This window comes from Dasypus novemcinctus, chromosome 26, assembly GCF_030445035.2.
Source record: "Dasypus novemcinctus isolate mDasNov1 chromosome 26, mDasNov1.1.hap2, whole genome shotgun sequence".
Taxonomy (NCBI): Eukaryota; Metazoa; Chordata; class Mammalia; order Cingulata; family Dasypodidae; genus Dasypus; species Dasypus novemcinctus.
The window spans coordinates 6,272,676-6,295,105 of record NC_080698.1 but is presented as its reverse complement, the minus strand read 5'-3'; the positions used below and the strand labels follow the sequence as shown (position 1 = coordinate 6,295,105).

Here is a 22,430-nt window from a genome sequence, read left to right as displayed (position 1 = left end):
TGGTCCCAGCCTCCCCTCTGAGCCCTGACTTTCCCAGCCTCGTTTCATCACATCTTCATCCTGGACCAAACTCACCCCAGTTAACCTGAAGCCTGGGGGGAGGGAGGGCCAGAGAGAAACTGGTTTGAAGGTGTCTCTCGATCCAGCGTTCTTAGCTGCCCGCTGGCACACGGAGAGCTTCTAAGAATAAGGCCACATCCCACCACATACACCACAATCCCCCGGATGGGGCCCCGGCCTAGTGTTGAGTTTCCCAGGTGGAAGTCTGAGCCACGTTGAGAACTAAGAACTAGGGCCTTGGTTGCTGCGGCCGCCGTGCCTGAACGCGCTCTGGCCGCCAGGTCCCGGGGAAGGAGCACGTGCGTCTCGCTTTGTAACGTTCCACGGCAGTTAGGCATGCAACCGGTGTTTCTGACGATGATGGGACATTCAGATCTGTCCCTAACTCCTAGAATTAGAATAAGTGGATATTCCAAGTTCACACATATTCCAGTCATACAGGGTAAACATTTATTACCTTAAAAAAAAGTCATGTTAACTGCTGAGCTGCAGGGAACACACCTGATGCTCCTTCATAAGAGACAGCAGATTTCCAGTGTCACAAAATGGCCCGATTCTCCCTTGCCTTCCTCCATTCAATGTTCACCACAGCAAAGTATTAATCACAGCCTCTGGCCGGTTCTGGTAAGAGCGCTGAACTGCTGACCTCACAAAAAACCAGGATCACCCGAATACGGCAGCGACGGGGCCTACCCCGGCCAGCTGCCAGCACCTTGGGCAGGGAGGGGCCGTGCCCGGCAGCAGGGCACCCCGAGGCGAACGCGCCCTTCCTAACCCTGCGCTGGGGCCGCGGCAGCGGCAGCATCGCCATCTGAGGCGTGCAGGGGCAGACGCCCTGTGGGCAGCGGTGGGCCCTGGGCTGGGCCACATGTCACCCCAAGGGAAAAGGCTCATCATTCCCGGGAGGAAGTGGGGCTCCCCCGAGCCTGCGAATCAGCAGGAGCAGGCCCCGCAGCTGCAGCCGTGGGGTGGCAGCAAGAAAGGGGCCTCCGGGGCGCCGAGGAGCAGGGCAGACCTGTGCGGGGCGGGCGCTGCTTGCCTCTGGGCTCAGAGTGAGCTCTGAAGACCCCCGAGTCCTTGTCCACACCTGGGCATTTGAACAAGACCCTGAGGGCTTCTTCACCTGAAGGCATGGAGACCACTGGCCACGACTCTGAGACTCAGCTGTGGTGTCCACGGTGGCTGCCCGTGCTGCCCGAGCCACGTGGGGCTCCTTGGAGTGGCCTCGTGTTCCCGCAGAGCCCGAGGGACCCGCAAGCTCCTGGGCTGAGGCAGGTGCCTCCTGCTTCTTGTCGTCTTCCTGCTCCTGCTCAGCAGCAGCTCCGGGGGCGTCATGGGGCACCAGACAGCGCCACGCTGCAGGGGGCCTCCCCCGGCCCACGCCCTCCTTCCCTGCCCCACTTCGCCCCCTGCCCACTCCCAGGCATGGGCCCCTCAGTCCAGCCAGCATGGCCCCTCAGTCCGGGCCGGTGTGGCCCCTCAGTCTGGCCCAGCGTGGCCCCTCAGTCCGGCCAGCGTGGCCCCTCAGTCCGGCCAGCATGGCCCCTCAGTGTGGCCCGGCGTAGCCCCCTCAGTCCGGCCAGCGTGGCCCCTCAGTCCGGCCAGCGTGGCCCCTCAGTGTGGCCCGGTGTAGCCCCCTCAGTCCGGCCAGCATGGACTCTCAGTCCGGCCAGCGTGGCCCCTCAGTCCGGCCAGGGTGGCCCCTCAGTCCGGTCTGGCGTGGCGGGGGCTTCCGGCCCTCTGCCCCCTCCCTCCCCTGGGGACAGCTCCTGGCAGGCCCGGCAGGAGCCCGAGGCCGGCGGCTGCGGGGCGCTCACTCCTGCACCAGGAAGTTGATGAGGGCGGCCCTGGGGGAGAGAAAGACCTTCCGGACGCTGCGGCCCTGCAGCAGCCGGGCGCCCAGCGCGCTGCGCAGCACCAGCTCCTGCACTTTGTCCTGGTCGCGGGCAACCTGCTGGGGCACGGGGACTTTGCCGCAGGCTTTGTTGTTGATCTGAGGGGAGCAAAGGGAGAGAGACAGTGAGGAAGGCGCCCCGGGAGGCAGGCGGCCCCCTGGTTCGGCCGCCCGCGGTGGCAGCCCCGCACAGGAGGGGCAGAGCCAGGGCAAGTCGAGGCCCAGCCCCCGGGGGTGAAACGCGGCCCGCAGGCCGCGACCCGACCCGTAGGGGCTGAGCCGAGGCTGCAGGGCCCCCACGCCCGCGCTGAGGACCCTGTGTCCCCAGCTCTGCCCCCACGCGGCCACAGAAGGCGGGACAAACGGCCTCAGCGGGCGGGGTTCAGGCTGTTTCCGGGGGTGAAGGCTGACGGGGTCGCGGGACCAGCTCTCAGTCCAGATCTGGGCTAACGGGGCGTCGCCATGGATTTCACCCCGGTCCGCGGCAGAACATCCTCTGGGGAACGCAGCCAACCCCGCTTTTCTAGTGACAACTTAGTGTATCCCATGACAATTTCTCTTCCTTATAAAGGGCCCGGGGAGTGGACGTAGCTCAGGGGTTGAGTGCCTGCTTCCCACGCATGAGGTCCTGGGATCAAGACCCGGTACCTCCTAAAAAAACTTAAAAATAAATAACAAACGCGGGCCAGCACGGTTTCAGGTGCCAGCGGGTGTTCTCCAGGGTAGGCCGACGAGGACGATGCCTCCCCAGACGTGAACTGACGTGTGGCCAGTGAGGCAGGTGACCGGTGGCCAGACAGCTGCTGAGCCCTGTGCCGCTGCTCACCCCCGCTCTCACCCCTCCTCTGCCAACGCCGCTGGTTTTCACTTGGACAGTAGTCACTGTACTGAGAAGAGTCACGAGGAACACCTTCTCAAGCTTCCACAAAGCACCTTACCGGGCGGCCCCCACCCCACTCGTCCAGGCCTGGAACTGGTGGCGTGTTCCGGTGCTGCTGTCAGCAGCCAAGCTCACGAGCTGGGAGACAGATAACATGCTGAGCCCATGAGGACTCCTGACATGGTGGAAAAGAGCGAGGCTCGGCGTGGCGGGACTGGAAAGGGTCGCGGAGCCGCAGAGCGGCACGTGCAGCTGAGGGGGCTGTGGCCCCCGCCTCCCACTGCACAGCAGAAGCTGCTGCTGTCAAGGCCAAGTGCTGCCTGGACTGAGAACCCGGCCGCGCTCGCCACGCTGGTGCACAGAGGCCCCTGCCGTGCTGCTGAGCCGTGGCCCCCGCCGTGGCACCGGCCTCCCTCCCCCTTTCCTAGGAACAGCGGCGCAGGGGCGCCCATCCCTGGTGGGGGTCCGGGGAGGAGAGCCCCAGCTCTGAGCCGCACAGCCTCGTGCTCGACTCTCCACTGGGCCGCCAGGCTGCCCGGCCTCGGGTTTTCTGTCCTCTGAAGATGCTGAGTGAAGGCCGTGACGTGCTGTGCCAAGCAAGCAGTGCACAAAGCCTCGCTCCCTCTGCCTTGCCAAGAGCCCCCCAGGAGGGAAGCAGCGGCCAGGGGTGTCCTCTTAGACCCCGTGGAGCTGGGCACTGGTCCTTCCCGTGGACCGGAGGGAGCCCGTCCGGGCAGCGGGGCGTTCTTGTCCACAGCTGGGCCCGTGGTGCCCGCCCGGCTCCCTGGACTTCCCTGGTGCCTCGGGGTGGGTGAGCCCCAAGAGCCCCCTCCTGGGGATGGGCACAGCGGGGCAGCCGGAGTCTGGCTGGGACCCAACGCCAGGCTTGGCCCTCAGCCCCAAGGAGCAGAGGCGTCTCGACACGCCCTCAAGGGAGGCAGCCCTGCTCTAGAAAAGTCCCCGCTTACGGCCGGCCAGGCCACCCCCTTCACCCTCTGCCTTGGCCTAGCACAGGGGTCTTTGACCTTTTCTGTTCCTTGGACCCCCTGCCAGTCAGGGGAAGCGAATACTACGTAGTTTATTTACTGACTGCATTCCTAGGTGAAGGAAAGGCTAGGTTTCAGTTAGAGGTCAGAGAAATAAAGGTAACAAGCTGAGCTCTTCAGTTCAAGCTCATGGACCCCCGGGGTTAAGGACAGTGGTCTCGCCTCAGCCTTGCTCTCCTGACGTTTCAGCGGCTGCCTGACGGCCCCCCTGGAGCGCTGCTCCCCACTTTCCCTCCCCGACACGAGGGTGACCCTGTAATGGCTCCTCACAAGGACGGCTCCCGCTTGGAGCTGCCACTGCGCTAAGCTGCTCCCTCGGGGGGATTTGTCCTCCCCACACCCGGGGAGGCCCAGAGGGGGAAGCTGCGCCACACCAGGTGTGCACACGGGTGACAGCTGCGCTCCCCCTTCTCAGGGCCCCGCCGTCCTCTGGGAGGGGGAGCACAGCCTCCGGCCTCCTCCTAGGCTGCCCTGCCCGCGGCCACCCCGCAGCCCTCCCGGTCCGCAGTCCCCGCCCACCCCGCGCCCGATGTCCAGCAGCCTCTCCTCTACCGGGCAGTGCTGGGTGATGGCGCTGCCTTGTCCGAGCCCAGGTCTCCTGTGCCTTCCCTCCAGGGGCCTGGTCCGGTCTTCCGGCGGCGGGCATGGCAGTTAGTGCTGATGAGGAATCCTGGACCAGCGGGTGACCCTCGACAAGTGGCCGAGTCCCTCCCTGCCACCGCTTCCCCGGCACGCACCTACCCCACCTGCGAGAGGGGGCGACGGGAGCCGCATCCCAGAGCCGTTGTGTGGAGTGACCTGTTAGGGCCTGTCACGTCCTCAGAGCGGGGCCTGCCCAGGTCGGCGCCTGCCATGTGCCCTTAGTGCGTCCAGAGGCGGGGGGCACTGCGTGGCATTTCCCCATTGAACCCCCTCGACCACCAGCCAAGGCGGGTGGCGTATCTGCCTCCATTTTATAACCTAAACTCGGGATGGCTCGACACCCTCGTGCTGACTCGACTCGAGCCTCCCTCACGCCCCGTCCTCCCTGGCGGGCGCCAAGCACCGAGAAGCTGGATGGCGCTCCTGCCGCATCCCCAGCATCCGGCACGTCCAGGCACGTCCCGGGCACAGAGAACGCGCCAGCTGGACTGAGCCAGCCTGGGTGACACCAGACTGACCGGCAGCTCCCGCTTCTGGGCACGGCCAGGGCTGGGCCTCACGGAGCAGAGCACAGCCCTCTACAGGGGCCCTGCTGCCTGCACCGCCCTGGACCTGAGCCGACAACCGGGCACAGCTGCAGGGGGTCGGACACATTTCTAATTTTGGTTTTTCATTTCAGTGGTCTAAAATAAATGATTTTACCGATGATCAAAATTAAGTTCCGTTCTTGCAGTGGTCATTTAAAATGGAGATTATGTTAGAATAAGACTGCCGTTTCTCGAGCGGGTGCGTCTCAGCTGTGCTCTGAGGACAAGTTCTCAGGGGTATGTGAGATATTCTTGCCTTAAAAACATTCCTCAAGTTCAAGAAACTCCACTCAGAGCCACGAGGCTGTTTTTGGCTGAGAATGTGGGGAAGCCTGCCAGGACAGCCCCACCTCCCTGTCCCCTGGCTCTGGAAGTTTCCATGCTCACCCCCCACTCCTTGGGGCCAAGGGGGGCAGCAGAGCCCTAAGGGCCGAGGGCAGGAGGCAGCCGAGCGCAGGGTGCGGGCGGCTGGGGAAGAGCCTGTGTCCCGGGGAAACGCCGGCCTCCCCACGCTGGGGGCGCAGCTGCCGGACGGTGGGGCCTGGTGGGCTGAGCCCCTGGGAGCCACACGACTTCCTTCCGAGCCGAGGGCGCCCTTGTCGCTCTCGGGGTCTGCAGATGAACCGGGGGCTTCGAGGCCACCTGAGCGTCAGAGGTTTGCAGAGTCTTGGTAAATGGTCCCGTGCCACGGGAGGGAAACTGGCTCAGCCCCCAGACCTGGCCCAGGCGGCCCCTCCACGCCGCTTCTCGGGACGCTTCCCGTGTGGGGCCCCTCCTGTCCCTGCTGGGGAGGCACGCCCAGGCAGCCACCTCTTCTCTCTGACCAACCTGGTTTCTGGACTTCTTCCGGGAACCTCCTGCCCCCTCCTGACACCGGCCAGCTTGGGGGGCCCCTGCCGCGCTCCCCGCCCCCCACTGCTGCCGTGGGCTGCCTGCCGGCTTGCCAGGCCCTCCTGAGGGGGGCCTCCTGGGTGCCCCTTCCCTGCACGGGGCTCCTTCTCACAGCCTGAACGAGGTCTGGCTCCCGAATGACACGGGGCCTGCGATCCTGGTGTCTGGTCTCCAGGCTGTCGCTTCCTTTGCCCCACACCCCCACGTGAGCCTTTAGCGAAGGGCTCGACTCGCTGACAAAGGGGAGACGAACGGAGGGAAGGGGCAAAGGGCAGCTGTCCTGGTGACGTGACTTGCCAGCTGCGTGACCTTGCACGCGCTGACCTCCCGTGCCTCTGCTCCCTCGTCTGTACTGTGGGGACACACAGGAAAGCCGAGGGTGGTGGGAGGGCTGAGGAGGGGCCCTGAGAGCGGGGGGACCTGCTGCAAAACGCAGGGACAGCACCTCTCAGGGCATGACGGAAATTAACCGAGCTCGCCCACGTACACCCACCTTACAGGTAAGCACCAAGGTACCGCTGGCCTCCTAGACGGCTTTTTTTTTTTAAAGAAGTCTGCTTTTTTGATAAAGAAACACACAGGGTGTAAAATAAAAGGGATCTGCCACATAAATTGTGACTCACGAGGACAGGCAAGCAGGTGGCTGCCCCTAAGTCTAATTGGGGATCTGCGCAGTGCCACGGGGAGGCCACGGGCTGTAATGCCTGTCAGACCTGGGGCAAGCCCCACAGTGAAAAGGGCAGCTAGAGACAATGCAACGAAATGCAACGCACGATCCTGGACGGGATCTAACGCGGGAGGAGAGGGGCCCGGAAGGACATTCCTGGGACACAGGAAGAAACTGGCCTAGATCCTGTAAGCCTTACATCAATATCAAATTTCCTGAACTTGCTAACTAAATCAAGGTGGTTACTTGAGTGAATATCCTTGACCTTACGAGCATGGAAGTATTAAGTGTTCAAGAAACATGATGTATACAATCTAATCTCAAAGGTTTAGAAAATGAGGATAGATATATAGATGATAGGTGGATGTGATGATAGGTCAGTAGGGAGATAGATAGATGATAGATCGATGATAGACAGATGATAGATGATAACAGATGATAGATGATAGCTAGCTAGCTAGATAGTGTAAGGGCAAAATCCCCCAAAAATTTAAAATAGAAAAGTTTTAATGGTTCTTGTTGAACAAGAGACTTCCTCCTCCTCCTTTATTTACTTCAGAAAACCTGCCTTAAATTCTCTTTCCTTTTGAAAGGAAAATACTGCCCCTCTCCCCCAGTTCCCTGGGAAGAGGATACCAAAGCCTTCCGGGGGCCCCTGGCTCCAAACTGCAGCCCCCTTTCCCCCAACACCTTGGGAAGGAGGCTGGGGGTGCGTCTTCTCAGCCACACAGGGGCCAGGCCCCCTCCCGCTCCCGCAGTCCCGTCCCGGCCGCCTGGGTGCGTCACCTTTGGGTCTAAGGCTTATTATAAGGACACTGCCTTCTCTTTTCCTCCTCTGTGGACAGATTTTCCGGATTGGGAGAAGATTTTGTTTTTAATTATATTTCCCCAATAATCAATAGCTAGATGGGTAGGTGATGGGCAGATGGACAGAAAGGATGATATGGCAAATGTGGCAAAATTTAACTCGTGGGTCCGAGTATCTGGGGGGTGGATATGTTGGAGTTCTCTGAATTGGTTTTGTATTATTTTGCAGCTGCCCTGTAAGTTTGAAATTATTTTAAAATAAAAAGTTTAAAAAAAGAAAAGTGCCCAGGAGACACTTACCAGGACGGCCACGTCCACGACATCGGGCTGCTCGAGGGGCTGGGGTTCCACGACTGGCCACGCCTGCAGCAGCACGCTGGTGCCCCAGGCATAGTGGGTACACAGCTTCCTCGGCACCTGCGCCAAGCCTGCAACGCCAAGCACAGGGCGTCACCGAGGTCACTCGGCCGTGCTCCCGAGAGGAGGCTGAGAGTGTGGGACAAGAAACCTTCGCCCCAGCACTGCCTGGCTTGGAGCTGTCTGAGGAAGCTTCCGGAGGCCAGACGGCAGCTTTTCATGGCCTACTGGGTGCTCCCCGCTCACGGCAGCCTGCCTGAAGACCCCAGGTGCGCAGGCGCGGTTGATTCTCGCTGTCTGCGGTAGTTACGTTCCGCACAGAGGCCACGGCCACTGAACTAGAGAAGACTGGCCCGCTGCTCCAGGGTTCTGTGAGCCTCTGCCCACTACATTTCCATCATCCGATCAATATGTATGCTTGTTTCACGCGTGTTTAGCTTAAGACCCCTTATTTAAAATGTATTGCTGGTTCCCTAACATTGGACTCGCAGCCCATGGCACGTAGCGCACACCGGGATGGAGCTTATCTGCACACGGGGTTCTGAGTCGGCCACGTCACGGCCTTCCTGCACTCAGGACAGCACCTCGGTACAAGGCTTGGGGTCATTTCAAACGGCAAGAGCAACAAAGGCAAAATACACGGCACTAACCATAGCATGGCAAGAAACTTGCCTGTAGAACAAGAGCTGGCATGGGAGGTGGGCATCGCCTTGACTGACCCCAGCTGGTGACACCCACCAGCGGGCAGTTCTCTGCCAACGCCACAGGGACCCATTCCTGTGACATCGGCGTTTTAGAGGCAGAGAGAGCTTTCCTGCCGGGCGTGAAGCAAGGAGAACCGAGGGCCTGTGGGCCGTCAATCTGTCTCCCTAGCTGCGGCCGTTCTGAGAGTTTTATAGGATCCAAAGACAGGCAGGTTAGGAGGGGGAGCGGGCCTCAGACGGCGAAGCCAAGACCGCCTGTCCAGCGTGCGCGGGTCGGTCACACGCCCAAGCACAGGACGTATGTAGGAAAACGGCGCCTCGACACGATGACAGGTCTGGTTCCTGGTATTATATGAGGTGTAGGTCACCTGTAGGTTAAGGTGTAAGCTAGTGCGCATGCCAGGAGGGCCAATTTAGGTTAGAAGTAGCTTTGTCTAGTAGGTTGGCTGAGGAATTGGGGTGGTGAGTTCTGGCTGACTCAAGTTCCTTCATTAATACACGTAAGGGGCCGTCTACGTGATGACAAGACTGTAAGGCTGTGTTACAAGATGAGAGAGAACAAGCGGGCGGGCACGAGTCATCCCGAGGCTTTCTGGCTGCGAGGTCGAGACGATGCAGTTACACGCTGAGCATCTTTATCCAGGGTCCAGGCATCTGGGTCCCAGGCCAGGGAGTTCCAGCGGCTCCAGGATTTACTGGTGGCTATTCCACCACGTACGGGGAAGGAAAAGGCAGCTCCAGAACGCTTCCGTAACTCCACTCACTTGTTGACGCGACTCTAAGTCCCCCGGGAGTGTGTGCCTCAGCTGGCGCAGTTCTCTGCCACCCTGTGCATGCTCACAAACGACCGTGAAAGCACCGCTAGTATTGGTTTTGGGGTTACAAGTAAACTCCAGTGAAAAGTGAGTTTCCAACAAATACAGAACCTGCAAATGAGGAAGACAGTGGCTTTTGCTCCCTCCGAGCGGCACGCGGGGTTCTGAAAGCGGGCCACCTGCACCGCGGCTGCGCTGGGATCAGCCAGGCGGATGGTGGCGTCGCTCACCTCCCTGCAGCCTTGCTGGTGAGGGATGCGTGGTGCCCCTGCAGGGACAAGCCGCGCTCGCTTCCTCGCCCACGGCTCCCTATGGAGGGCCCCCACGCTGGCCTCTCACGGGGCCCAGGTGCAGAGCAGCGGGTCCCGCCACCTCCTCAGGGTCCTCACCACGGCACACTAAGCTTTCTCTCAGGAGGGAGCTCTTGGCTTCTGGCGGGACGACCACGAGGAGGAACCGCGAAGGACAAGCGCGCGAGTGCTGTTTCCCAGCTGCTCTGCACAGCAGCCCCCAGGGCAGAGTGCAGTGTCCAGGCCACCCCGCACCAGGCACTCACGCACACGTACGCCTGTGCAAGCGCACCTGCAGGTGCAGTGGTCGGGGCTTCCTAGAAGGGAAAGCCTTCATCTCGAGCTCACTGCCAATCTCAAGAGCACAGGGGCTGCCCCTGACTAGCAGGAAACGCCGCAGCAGGAAGCCGAGGAGAGAAGGAGGGCTACTGCGGAGGCCTGGGCAGGTGAGGGCCGCGTAAAAGAAGGACGCGGAAGGGGGAAGCCCGACTGCAACCCGCCACTCCCGCCAACTCGGGGAACCAGTTGGGAGCACAAGAAAACGTCTTCCCTTAGTAACTTTGTTTAGAAACCACTTATATTTACAAGCTGGGAGTGCAGTTCACCCTCCACCCAGTCTACAGTGCACAGAGGCAAATGCTGGACTGGCCAGCACACATTTTATACCCACTTTCAGACCACTGCCCGGGAGGTTCATTCTGCTGACCCCACCGCAGACGGCCAGGGACAGGAGGGCCCAGTGCCCAGCGCTGATGCCCGGCAGGTGGCTGAGTACCCAGTGCCCAGTGCTGATCCCCGGCACATGGCTGAGTGTCCAGTGCCCAGCGCTGATGCCCAGCAGGTGGCTGAGTGCCCAGTGTCCAGCACCAATGCCTGCTGGGTGCCCAGTGCCCAGAGCCTGGTGCTGATCCCTAGCAGGTGGCTGAGTGCCCAGTGCCCAGTGCCGATGCCTGGTGGGTGCCTGAGTGCCCAGTGCCCAGAGCCTGGTACTGATCCCCAGCAGGTGGCTGAGTGCCCAATGCCCAATGCCAATCCCTGGTACCCAGAGCCTGGTGCTGATGCCCAGCAGGTGGCCAAGTGCCCAATGCCCAATGCCAATCCCTGGTACCCAGAGCCTGGTGCTGATCCCCAGCAGGTGGCCAAGTGCCCAGCACCAATCCCAAGCAGGTGGCTGAGTGCCCAGTGCCTAGCACTGATCCCTGGCAGGTGGCCGAGTGCCCAGTGCTGATCCCTGGTGAGTGGCTGAGTGCCCAGTGCCCAGCACCGATCCCCGGCAGATGGCTGAGTGCCCAGCGCCGATCCCCAGTGGGTGGCCGAGTGCCCTCTGCCCAGCGCCTGGTGCTGACCCCCAGGTGCCTGGCCTTCCCTAGCAGACACTCACAGTTATCTATGGTTTGAGTGAAGGAAAATGACCAACCGTGAGTGATAGAGTTGTATTCTCTTCTGCTTTACCAGGAGTAAAGACCAACTTTGGCCCCAAGTGGGGCTGCACCAGTCATGGTCCCAAACCAAACCAAGCCGAACCCTACCTGCACCAGGGGTCCTGGGTGCCAGCATGGCCACATCCCCCTGCCTCTGTCTCCCAGGGGTGGGCCTGGGCAGGGACAGGCGAGTGACGCAGCCTGCGGGCCACGTGGAGGCTGCGCACTCCCTTGCGCGAATGGCCGGAGCTGGCCCTTCCACAGCCCCCGCTCTACCTCCAGGACACCCGACTCTGCACTTGAGGGACGGCCCCGGCGCAGGGCGCGCGCTGAGGCGGAGTCTGCGTGAAGGGGACGAATTCCACCGAAGGCAGGCCAAGGACGCCGGGCGGGCGTGAGGGCAAGCTCCCCGCCCCCGAAGAATGACCGAACGCCCGCTCCTTGAAGAACTTTTCAAAAAGGCCAAACTCTAAACAAGAAAACCATGGTCACCTAAGTGGTATTTAAAACTTTTTGTTTTGAAAGATAGTTAACGTAGATTTGTATTTTGGTTTTTCCCCCATGTTTTAAAAAAGTATTTAATTTCATGTTAAAGGATAATACCAAGTAATAAATATAATACAGCCCTAATTTCATTAATACATTTATGTTTTGTGTGGTCTATGTATCTTTAAAAAAAAGACAATAAAAAAATAAAATATTCATATGAACAGATAAAACACTGGAAGGAAATAAATCAGAATCCTAACAGTGATGATCTCTGGGAGGTAGGATTGCGGGTGATCTTTCTTTTTTGATTAAAAAAAAATGATCTGTGAGGAACATTTATTACTTTTGTAATCTAAAAAGATATTTTAAAATAAAGTTTTTCCATGTTCTGAGTCAGTTTGAGATTTTTCTTCTGGTTTCTTTTTAAGGTTTCATTTTTTCCCCTTTTAATTTTTGACTTTTTAAAATAATGGAAAGACATTATTATAAAATATATAATATAAATATAAAATATAAAATAATGTCTTTCCATTATTTTAAAAAGTACATGGTTGGCTTTCTAAACCCAATTTGTTGAGTAAACCATCCTTTTCCTATTGGCCTGTGACTTTTCCTTGAAAATATACTATTGTGGCGAATATTTCAGGCTCTTCCTGCTGCTCAAAGGGCCCATCTGAATGGGATAAAGAACTTGGCATCAGAGTGTAAATCAACATACTGCTTCCTTCATTGAGAAAGTCTCGCTACCAAAAAATGGCCACTGGCCGCAACGGCGTGCTCAGGGCGTGCTGGCGCCCGTGCCGGCACAAGCTCCCTGTCTTGCTGGGACCGTTGCAGTTCACGGGCCAGGCGCTGGCCACAGTCCCCTCGGAAAAGCTCCTGTCTCGAGCCTGGTGCCAGCATCACAGCTGTATTTGTCGTAGCTTTGTAATTGTTTTACTCCCCAGCCCTTTTGTTATAACTCTGTGCTGCAAACAACCCGAGGGAGGCAAAGGCCGGCAGGGTCCGAGAGGGGAGAGGGATAAACGCTGTCCTCCTGGTGTCCGGGGCCCCTGTGCGCTGGGCGCCTGCGCCTACCGAGGACACGACGCCATTTGCAGGAGGGTCCTCTGGCAGATGCGGAAGCGGAAGGCACCCCCTCGAGACACACCTAAACCCAAGACGGAGGCCGCAGGGGGAGGCGGCCGCTCCTCCAGGTCAGCAGCTGGCCCGCTGGGACTTGGCTGGTGACCCAGCCACAGTGGGAAGGATTCCAAAACCGCCATATGGCAGTTGTACAGGACGCCTGGGGGATGAAAGGGCCTTGGACACAAATGTTCTGGGCAGAAGCTGTTACAAATTCCACTTGGAAAAAAAAGAGGAAGCCCAGCCTTCCTGGAGCAACCAGGATGCTTATTTATAGTGGCCTGGACCCCTGCCAGCATCTCCATAAAGATGGGAATGGGGCCATCCTGCCAGCCGCAAGGAGCAGAAACCTAGCGCCCTGCCTGATGGAAGGAAGTAGAAATACTTACCATTTACAAGGCAGATACAATGGTTCCTGTATATGACGCAACCAAGGTGACACGGGGCAGCTCCGGGGCGGCCCCTGGGAAGCACGTGGAGAAAGTCTGAACGCAGGCTGGGAGTGGCAAGGCCCCGGCACGTGAGGCCACCGCACAGCCTGCCCCTTCGTCCCTCCGCTGGGAGAGCTGCTGTCCCTGAGCTTCCTGAGAAACAACCCAACAAGCCTCCTGTCCCGCCCTGAGAGGGGCTGCGGTCGCTACAGTCCCCAGGAGAGCCCAGTGCCCCCTGCTTCCATGGAGGCCGGCCCCCTCCAGGGGATCATCCTCCCACCCACCTCCACCCCCGATCCTAGCCCCTGCCCTCGCACACCCCAAAAGAGAGGATGTGGGGCCTCCAATCCCATCATGCCTCGTCTGGCCTCGGCGACTGCAGGAAATGAACAGGAAGCAAGGCCACTTCGTGCTGCCCAGAGAGACGGCGCCACTGACACTGTTCTGAAACAACATCCAAGCGGTTCACACATTCGTGTTCAAAACACTGCGGGATGTTACTCAGCTTTAAAAAGAAATGAAGTTCTGAAACACGCTCCAAAGGATGAACGTCAACGGCCTCGAGGCCGTCTTGATGAAATAACCAGGCATGGAAAGACAAATGCAGCCTCTCACTGAAATGAAATACATCGAGTCGGAAACGAGAACACTGCTTACCGGGGCTGGGGCGGGGTAAGGGGTAGGGAGCTACTTCTTAAATTGGAACTGAATTTGTTTGGGAAAAGTTTCGGTAATGGGTGGTGGTGATGGTGGCACAACCTTGCGAATATATTTAACAGCGCTGACTTGTGTGTTTGAATGTGGTTAAAAGGGGATTTTTTAGGTTATATACTACTAGAGTAAAAATTTTAAAAAACACACAAAAACTATAGGACTGTACAAAACAAATAGTGAACTCTAATGTAAACTATGGACTATAGTTAAAATCTAACTTAAACTATAGCTAGAGTCTAATGATATTGTCCCATCAGTTGAAAAATTTTCTACACACACAGTGTTAGAAAGAGGGAAAACGGTGTGTGTAAGGGTGGGGTATATGGGAACTCTGTATTTTTGGTATGATTTTCTATAAACTTACAACTTCTCTAATAAAAAAATAAAAATAAAAAAGGGAAAAAATACCATCAGGGTATCTACAGACACCTTTTTCTCTCTTGTAATTATCAGACACCACTTCTACATGATTTATATGTTTATAATTTTGTTGAAATTAGTGAATACAGCATCAGTGTACTGCAAAACACAAAAGCTGCAATAACTCACAGCCATTTTTCACAAAAAAACTATGAAGAAAGTCTTCCCAAATTATTTTATGAAGAAATCTGGATTTGGGAAATAGGGTGCTACTTTAAGAGTTACTTCGGAGTGCCTAAGGGAGCTAGGAATCTCCTCAACGTGGGTCTCAAAATTAAAGTCCCGACAGACCACCTGGAGATCACCTGAGTCAGAAGCTTGGGGCGGAAATCAGGAGAGAAAAGTCACTGTCTGACTGTAGAAGGGCCAGAAAAACAGACGTTTCTCTTGGATGAAGAGCCACACATTTGAATGATTTAGATTTTGGACACAAGACTAGTCTCAAAGCAGCAGGAAAAAACAGCAAAAGACAGGAAACCATCCGAGTGCCATGGCTGGGAAGTGCTGAATCAGCCGTGGCCCATTCACGAGTGGCACGCTGTGGACTGTTAAGGGAGAGTGGTAGGTCTCTAAGCGGTGGCACGGAACTACCCTAAGGCAGGTGAGGAGAGAAAAGGGTGTGCACAGAGCACTACATTTGCATTCAGCAGGTACACATTTCCATGTGCACGCACCAAGTTCTTGTGGGAGATCAAATACAAAACTGGAGGCAGTGGTTGGCGGGGAGCGGGGATGAGGGCGGCGGGGGCAGTGCACAGGGGGACAGGCGCGGAGGGCAGGCCCAGCCGTGGCAGGTGAAGGCATACAGAAACCCTGTAGAAATCAGGGTTTGCTTGGCCTTAGGAAGCCGGGAGAGGCGCACTGGAGCTGCTGTGTGCAGCGCAGTTGGCTCTCAGCACTTCCTGCCGAAGCTCCAGGGGCTTCTGGCCTTCAGGGCCCACCCACAGCCCCTTGGGGGCCCTGGGAGACGTCCTGCAGGAACACTCTGGATGAGTGGCTGTGCTTGGTCACTTTTTTTAGGGTGTTTGGGTGTGTAATTCAAACCTTCTTCCACTAGAAATCCCTTCCTCTCTTCCTCTCTTAAGAAACCGGAATCTCAGCTACACTCAGGACTTGGGTTCAGAAAGGCCACTAAAAAAGAGACCAACGCTTTTTTATTTTGAAGCAAATTCAGAATCACAGGAAGATGCAGAGAAATGCACCTGCGTCACAGGAAGGCTTCCGTTTGCACCGGCTGGGGGGTGGGGTGGAGTGGGGCTCCATCCTCGCCCGAGGGCACCTGGCTACGTGCAGGGAGTTAGTGCCAGCGCGGCTCACCTTCACAGGGATGGTGCTCCACCCCCAGCTGCTCACCCAGAAAGCGCCCACGTAGAAGAGTCAGGAGACAAAGGCTCCCGTGGTTTCTTGGAATTAAAGGAAAAAAACAGCTGCGAGGGGTTTGTCAAGGCTGAGCTAAGACCATCTCAACTGAAACTACAATGCTGTCTGCTCAGACTGCCTCCAGGCTTTCCCACAAATGTTTGAAGGGAGCCTGGCCATGGGTGCTCAGTAAACGTAGGCTGAATGACGAAGGAAACACTTAGCCAACGAGACATTCAGTCCAGGGAAGTGGATGTGGCTCAACTGATAGAGCGTCTGCCTACCATACAGGAGGTCCAGGGTTCAAACCCTGGGCCTCCTTGATCCGTGTGGAGCTGACCCACGCGCAGTGCTGATGCATGCAAAGAGTACCCTGCCACGCAGGGGTGTCCCCCCACGTAGGGGAGCCCCACGCACAAGGAGCACACCCCTCAAGGAGAGCTGCCCTGTGCAAAAAGTGTAGCCTACCCAGGAGTGGAACTGCACACATGGAGAGCTGATGCAGCAAGATGACACAACTAAAGAGACACAGATTCCTGAGCTGCCTGATGAGTGTGCAAGAGGACATAGAAGAATATACAGCCAATGGACACAAGAGAGCAGACAACGGGGGAGTGGGGTAAGGGGAGAGAAATAAAAATAAACAAATAAATAAATCTTAAAAAAAAAAAGACATATCCAGTCCAGACGATCTCTTCGTTATGAGACGGCTCACCCAAGCCCCAGCAGCGTGGAGTGTGGGAAGAGCCATGGGGCAAATGGGCTGGTTTCTGTGACATTGCTTTAGAACACGTCCTGCAGGAGACCTCGTGGCACAAAGGAGCAAGAGGTGTGCCTTCGCAGGGCCCGGAGAGAGGGGCCCTCTCTGCCTGTCCTCCAGCTGCTGACCTTGCGAGGGCCACGAAGGAGTTCCTGGAAGTCCCACTTCTATCAGCCCTTCCTGGGAGGACTGAAATGAAGGAGGCAGACAGTGAGGCACAAAGACGACGAGAGGGAGGGACGTGTCCACTCCAGGATGAGAATGAGCGAGTCAGTTACAGATTCGATCAGGGCTGTGCCACAGCGCAGGACGGCTAGACAGACTGACCAGTGCTCTGTGCAGCAGACTCACTGTGGTTGCCAACGCCAAGGGAAAGAGCCACCACGTCCTGCCTCGGGGGACACCCAGCTACCTGACACAACATAAAGTAGCCCTAGCCCGGCAGGGCTAAAACTACCTCCTTCAGGGTGCCGTGGATGATCAGCAAGGAAGGGGTGGAAACCTGCCCTTCAGTCTGTCCTAAGGCACAACAAAGACAGAAGTCAGCAAATACTGAGAAAGCGCTAGTCCCACTGCGGAAAGTAACCGAAATGCTAAAGAAACCACTAGCCAATGGAACTTTCTATTTTCAAATAAAATATCTTAGAAGTCTACCATACAAAGGAATTTATCCCAGGATGCCTTAGTATTAGGCAAGCAATTAATAGGGCATAAATCATGCAAAAAGGGCAAAGGGAAAAATGAGAAGATGACACATCCCCTCAACAACTGAGCAATGGACATTGAGTAAAGTGTAGCTCGCGTTCCGAACGTGCGTTCTGGCAAATGAGGACAGGAGGGCACTTCCTTAGCACGACAGGGAACCTCTCTCCGAAGCCAGCAGCCTGTCCAGCCCCCAGGGAAGCGCTAACTTCCTTTAAGTCCTTGTCTGTCGCCACAACAAAGAAAACAGACAACAGGGCACAGAAAGGAGAAACACAATGATCATGGGCTATTCAGACTCCTAGAAAATCCCAGAGGACCTAACTCATTAAAAAAAATTAGGAGAGATGGATAGAGAACTTGGGGAGAGATTAAGCACACAAACGCTGACACTGTGTAAAATTACATGCCAGCCATAACCCATCAGAAAACACAACTGGAAAAGCTTCCAGTCACAAGAACAAAAAGTAAAGTAAAATAAAATAAAGTGCTTGAGAATAATCTAAGAAATGTTACATGACCTACAGGAGGAAAGCTACAGAGCGTGACTGAACACACAATGGAAGTCTTGAATAAATGGAGGAGACAGGCAAGTTCTTGGGTGAAAGCCCAGATGTGGTAAAGATGTGAAACTTTCTCAAATTAATTCTAGGTTTAACTTAATTTCTATCAAAATCTCAAGGATATTTTGGGAGAACCTAACAAAATTATACCACAGTCCCATTGAGAAGAATAAACAGGTGAGAAAAGCTAAAGTAATTATGAAAAAGAAATGAACAGGGGGCTTGCCCGAACAGGTGTTAAAATTGTTGGCAAAAACTCAATAATTAAATCAGCAAAACAGAACAAACAGTTCAAAAACAGTCACCAGAGTGGAAACTGGGATAACTTTTTGGGAAAGTAATCTGGTACTATTTATCGAGAGTCTTAAATATATTCATATCTTTGTCACTTCAGGGAAATCATTTCAAGAGGAAATAAAGATTTCTGGACAGAAATAGCCATGGCAGGAGTGTTTATGAAAGTGAAATGTCAGCTGTGGTAGTGGAATTGCCACAAAGCCACAGCGCACGTGGCCAATTAAGGCAGCTCTTAAACATGTTGATAGCCTATTTTTAAACTGGAAATAAGAGTTGCATTTATGCTAACCCTGGGATACCACCCTAAGCCCTCTGTGAAGCAACAAGGGTCAAACTATTGCTCAGCCCAAAGAACTGAAAGCAGGGACGCCAGCAGATACCTGCCCGCCAGCGTTCAGCGCCGCCATGTTCACAGCTGCCCAAGCCTCCAGCGACAGGGGACGGGGTAAATAGAGGAGGCACAGCCACACAAGGGAAAACCACCCACCACCCCGCTGGAGAGGAGTGATGCTGACCTCGAAGGCATCACGCAGAGGGAAACAGGCAGACCCTCGAGGACAGGCATCGCGGGATCTCACTGACATCAAATAACTGGACTATGCAGAGTCGCAGTGACGCAGAGCAGAGCCAGGGTCGTGGGGCAGGGGTGAGGGTGGGCAGGGGGAGTGGATGCTTCACAGGCACAGAGTTTCCGTTTGAGGTATGGAAACGTGGGCGTGGAGGGTGGTGATGGCAGCTCCACACACGAATGTGGTTGCTGCTGCCAGGCTCTGTGCTTGGACACGGCTAACGGGGAGTGTTCTGTTGTAAAAGTGTAAAAAAATCAGACAACAAAACCGCCGCTGCAGGCAGACCTGAGGGCCTAAACCTGCCCTCATGGGAGACAGTGGGCCTCCGGCACTGACCCAGGGCCCCCGGACTTCTGTACCTGCCCTGGGCCCAGAGCGTGCGTGCCCCCAGGCCTCCGTCCTCAGCACTTCAAAGGGACCGGAAGGACCCAGGTGAGGTTATCACAAAAAGATCAAACGCTCGCAGGCCTGCAGCCACCACACGTGCTCCTGCTTCTGAATTTAAGGCCTGCAGCCACCACATGTGCTCCTGCTTCTGAATTTAAGGCTCTTCACGAAGTCCCAGGGAATTCCTGGAACTTGATTTGGGGCTGTGCATCACAATCCTTCCTATTTTGTATCTCTTCTTTTTTTTTAATATATTAAAAAAAAATTTTTTTAAAGAGAAACAGATTACATAAATGTTACACAAAAAATATAGGTTGTATCTCTTCTGACCAAGCAATCACACTCAGATGTTTTTCTATTTTTTTTTAAGATTTATTTATTTATTTACTTCTCTTCCCTTTCCCCAACCCTGGTTGTCTGTTCTCTGTGTCTCTTTGCTCTGTCTTCTTTGTCTGCTTCTGTTGTTGTCAGCAGCACGGGAATCTGTATTTCTTTTTGTTGCGTCATCTTGTTGTGTCAACTCTCCGTGTGTGCGGTGCCACTCCTGGGCAGGCTGCACTTTCTTTTGCGCTGGGCGGCTCTCCTTGCAGGGCGCACTCCATGCGCATGGGGCTCCCCTGTGCGGGGGACATCCTGTGTGGCAGGGCACTCCTTGCGAGCATCAGCACTGCGCATGGGCCAGCTCCACACGGGTCAAGGAGGCCCGGGGTTTGAACTGCAGACCTCCCATGTGGTAGACGGACGTCCTAACCACTGGGCCAAGTCCGCCGCCCACTCAGGTGTTTTAAGGATGTAATTTTGGGGAAGTGGACGTGGGTCAACTGATAGAGCATCCGTCTACCATATGGAGGGTCCAGGGTTTGATCCCCAGGGCCTCCTTGGCCGGTGTGGAGCTGGCCCATGTGCAGTGCTGATGCGCGCAAGGAGTGCCGTGCCATGCAGGTATGTTCTCCTGCATAGCGGTGCCCCATATGCAAAGAGTGCACCCCACAAGGAGAGCCGCCCTGTGTGAAAAAAGTGTAGCCCACCCAGAAGTGGCACTGTACACACAGAGAACTGATGCAGCAAGATGATACAACAAAAAAAAGACATAGTTTCCCAGTGCTGCTGGATAATGCAAGCAGACCCAGAAGAACACACAGCGAATGGACACAGAGAACAGACAATGGGGGGGAGGGGAGAGAAATAAATAAATCTTTTAAAAAAAATAGGATGTAAATTTGAATGTGAACAAAATATTATCATTAGCTTTTAAAAAAATAATGTATAATTGTAAACAGTGGGGGAATTGGGTAAATCCAAACAACGGAATACTATTACCATTTACAATGGTGTCATCAAAGAATACTTAATGACCCAGAAATTAATATGTTCAAGGAATATTTAAGTGAGGAAATCAGATTATAAAATGGCCTCCAGATTAATAATAAAAGCAACCAGATGAGCAGGAAAAAAGAAACAAGGTACTGGGACACACAACAAAGGGAAGAATGTCAAAAATATTCTGCTACATCTTATCAGTCAGACAGAAAAGACTCTGAATGATATAATTCCATTTATATGAAATTTTAGGAAAAGGTAATATAGAGGCAGAAAGCAGATCAATGCGCCAGGGGATGAGAGAAGACAGGGCTGAACGCAAGCGGCCGGGGGGACGTTTTGGGGAAATGGACACGTTCTAAGGCTGGATTATGGGGATGGCTGCACAACTCTATAAATTTACTTAATTACTTAAAATCCACTTAAAATGGGAGAACCTGATGGCATGTGAATTTTACCTTAATAAAGGGATTGACAACTCAACCCGACTAAAGGAGGCCTCAGGAGGCAGGTGGGCCGGCCGACCCAGCAGGCTGCTGCTGCCCTCTGAGAACCAGCCCGAGGACGCCGGCTGGGCCCGGGCGTGGGCGAAACCCGCGCTTGGCCCGCAGCCGGGCAGTGTGGTCTCCAGTGGAGAATACGCTCTCACAGGTCATCGTCACACGAGGCCCAGACCGGACCACGGTACGAGCAGGACTAGACGAGCCCACTTCAGAATTCTGTTTAAGCCCAGAGACAAGGTCACAGTGTAACCCCAAAATACCAGACACCTTCCTCTCTTGGCAAGCAAGAGTGACGGTCACTTCTCTCCCAATCAGAGCTTTATCCGGCTCTGGTGTGCCCTCCCTCTGGGTGAGGTCTCTTGAGATGCCCACCGTGGAAGTGCCCCCACATCCTGACTGCAGCCCATCGACATCAAACCCCCACTTCCTTCGACTCTCCCCAAACTGCCCACGAACACCCAAGTCCTGTTACGGCCTTTCCGACACCCTCTTGGCTCCACGCATCCAGCAGTAAACCAGGCTGTCAGCCCCAGGTGTGCTCCAGGTGGAGGCCGGAGGGCACTGACCCAACCGGAGGTGCCCAGGGGTCAGCGGGGCCCTCGCTGTGTCGGATGGGGCCTCACTCAGGAGCAGTGTGCACACCTGAGACCCCTGGGTCTCTACCTGCCCTGACCAGGAACCCAGGTCGCCCTGAACTGAACTCCTGTATTAGGTGGAGCCCCTCGGGCTGCATTTATCTGCGTTTTTCTAAGAATAAGGTGCCTTTGGGAGTTTTGGCTTCTGCTCACATTTTTACTGTCCGTTGGTGAAATTGCTTCTGAGTATCTAAAACGTGTCTGCTAACGTCTTCTCTTTCTGGGCCAGAGTCTGGAACACTGTGTGTCTGTAAGAGGAAAAGCTCAGGAGAGGACGGGCGGTGGCCCCAGCGTTCCGCGCTCACGCCAGCCCCGGGAGCAGAGGCCCCAGGCTTCTTCTCGGACCACAGTCCTTGGGACAACGTGGCCCTGAGTCACCGATTCGAGCCTCCTCGGGACTTCTCAGCCCTGTTTGTGTCCCCGAGGCCTGCTGTGAGGTGAGGCTCCTCTGCCCGCCCAGCCTCTTGGTGGTGGTGACGCACTCTCATCAGGTTCTGGAGACACCAACTCACACAAGCACTGACCCCGGGACCCCGTGCCCACGGGGCTCTCGACTAAAGCCGGGCCTCTTCCCGGCAGGGCCTCCTTCCTTTGAGCCTCCCCTACTACCTCCTAACTCCTGTGCACGTCTTCCTGACTGACACAGTTTCACCAAACAGCATTTGGAGCTGCAGTGGCCACTTTCGGGAACTCTGGAAGGGCACAAACTGTTCATGTGAGGGCTGCCTTAGAACTAAAAGGAGACAAAATTCCGACAGTTGCTTTAATGGGTATGAGGAAGCTTCCAAACACAATTTGGATCCAAAAATCATTTCCCTTAAAGATTCTTCAGCTAAATTAATGCAGAAATGTAAGAAATTTTAAAAACAGTCTCTCTTGTAGAGCCACCAAAAACCCCATGGCACAAAATTGACTGGATTGAACCCTTTGAAGAGGCTTAAGATACCGAAAAGGATACAAATGCAAGCTCATGGCTCTACAATTAATGTAATTAAATAGGTTCTCTTAAAAGTGTGTGTGGGGGGGATGTGGCACTGGAAAAAGGACTGTTCCGCTTAGTTCCAAAGAAGAAAGAACCAATGCTTTCTCCTCCCT

At 55.4% G+C, this 22,430-nt stretch overlaps 1 protein-coding gene across 6 annotated transcripts in view; it reads right to left on the bottom strand.

Moving 5' to 3' along the window:
- Positions 1-487: 487 nt before the first annotated feature.
- The window catches only part of LARS2 (leucyl-tRNA synthetase 2, mitochondrial), a 165,811-nt gene continuing 143,868 nt past the window's right edge, over positions 488-22,430 (bottom strand). For 5 of the 6 annotated variants that reach the window (XM_058288813.2, XM_058288815.2, XM_071212009.1 and 2 more), the window contains 2 exons: positions 7,775-7,902; positions 488-2,053 (listed from right to left, as the gene is read on the bottom strand). In XM_058288813.2, coding sequence (XP_058144796.1) covers positions 1,874-2,053; positions 7,775-7,902 — 308 coding nt within the window. In that variant the 3' untranslated portion in view covers positions 488-1,873. Of the gene's footprint in view, positions 2,054-7,774; positions 7,903-21,486; positions 21,584-22,430 lie in introns of those variants that run through there. The other variant, XM_058288816.2, reaches the window with a different exon arrangement.